This window comes from Trifolium pratense, linkage group LG3 (genome assembly GCF_020283565.1).
Source record: "Trifolium pratense cultivar HEN17-A07 linkage group LG3, ARS_RC_1.1, whole genome shotgun sequence".
NCBI classification, from domain to species: Eukaryota; Viridiplantae; Streptophyta; class Magnoliopsida; order Fabales; family Fabaceae; genus Trifolium; species Trifolium pratense.
Genome location: NC_060061.1, coordinates 53,003,764 through 53,005,198, shown reverse-complemented (window position 1 = coordinate 53,005,198; position 1,435 = coordinate 53,003,764). Strand labels below are relative to the sequence as shown.

The 1,435-nt window shown below is 39.0% G+C and overlaps 1 protein-coding gene across 1 annotated transcript; it reads right to left on the bottom strand.

Moving 5' to 3' along the window:
• Positions 1–1,218, bottom strand: LOC123915394 (F-box/kelch-repeat protein At3g23880-like). Its single transcript, XM_045966513.1, has one exon. The coding sequence runs from the start codon at positions 1,216–1,218 to the stop codon at positions 1–3; it is 1,218 nt and encodes a 405-aa protein (XP_045822469.1).
• Between the last annotated feature and the right edge of the window lie 217 nt (positions 1,219–1,435).

The following is a 1,435-nucleotide window of genomic DNA, read 5'->3' as shown; positions in this document are numbered from 1 at the left end:
CTAAGAACAAGGTGATATCAAACTCTCAACATAGACTTCTGGATCCATGTAATCACTATTAAAGCTTTCAATCTTGGACATATTAAAAGTACCACTTTTGAAATCATAGACACCCAACTTCAATTGCCTCGAATCTCGAAAAATCATTAACAATTGGTCATCATTCGAAATATATAAAGCCTTGTGGCGGGGATAGAGACCCCGAACTCCTGTGCAATAAGGAACCTGATACAATTTAGTCCACGACTCTTTATTTCCAAATTCCTTCATAATCCAAACATCCACAAACATATCGGTACTCGCAGATATGCACAAGAAATCTCTCAAAACCCCCAACATACAAGTATCCGTCTCCACATTTGGCAGCAAAAGCTTTTGATAGGACTCGTTCTCAAAATCAAGCGAAATAATGAAATGTTTAGAAGTAATAGTGGCATCATATACCAACCAAGTAATGGTACCACTCACAAATACTCCTGGTCTAATAATGAAGTCAGAATATGGCAAGTCTTTGATCCTCCTCCAAGAATCCATACCCAAAGTATAAACCCTAACTTCATTTTTTCTTTTTGCACGAAAGTTAGTAACAGCAACAATCTTATAACTCTGAGTGAAATGATGATATCCAAAACTATATTCAGATTCGCGTCGTTCATCTTTAATTGGCAAAGGTGGATATATATAGAATCTTCTAATGGAAGGGTTCCACAAAAGAACTGAACGATACATAATAGTGAAACAAAGGATACCGTCGCAAGAGCAAAGATATACAAAATTGTTGAAAACATTAGGGCACCATAGTCTGGTCTGCTTAACCGTAGAGGATGACATGGTGCTGCTGAAAACAGTGGGAATTATGGAATCCCAAAGTTCCAGATCATGTGAGTCGATCCTAGGGTAAATAGTGAGATGGTGGCGGTCTCGGGAAGCCTTTGACATGATAAGATGTTTCTCGATGAATTTGTTATCAGAGATGAGAGCTTTCCATGACTTACAGATACATCGGAGTTTTAAGAGGTGTTGGACGGGAAGTCTACACAAAATCTCCGCAACTATATCAGAGGAAAGAGTGGGCAGTGGTGGTGATGTTAGGGTTTCTGTGGTAGTAGTCAATCGCCGTCTCCGCCGCCGCTTCTTAGTAGTGATTATAGGTTCCCATTCTTCTGCGAATGACCGAGAGGGAACTGGTGGTCTTCTTTGTTTTCGCCTTCGCGGCATCTGTGGGAGTTGCAAATAGGTTTGCTCACATTTCTGGATGGTTGGGTTGGGTGTTGTCGGTGTTGATAATTAAGAAGAAGAAGACTATGTTGTGTTAAAGTAAATAAAATAGACTTAAAAACTGTAGTCATTAAATTTTAATTAATGTTTTGGTCAAGGCATTATTAATTGAGTTTAATTGTTGGGCATTGTCGGTGTAATACATCCAATAATGCGT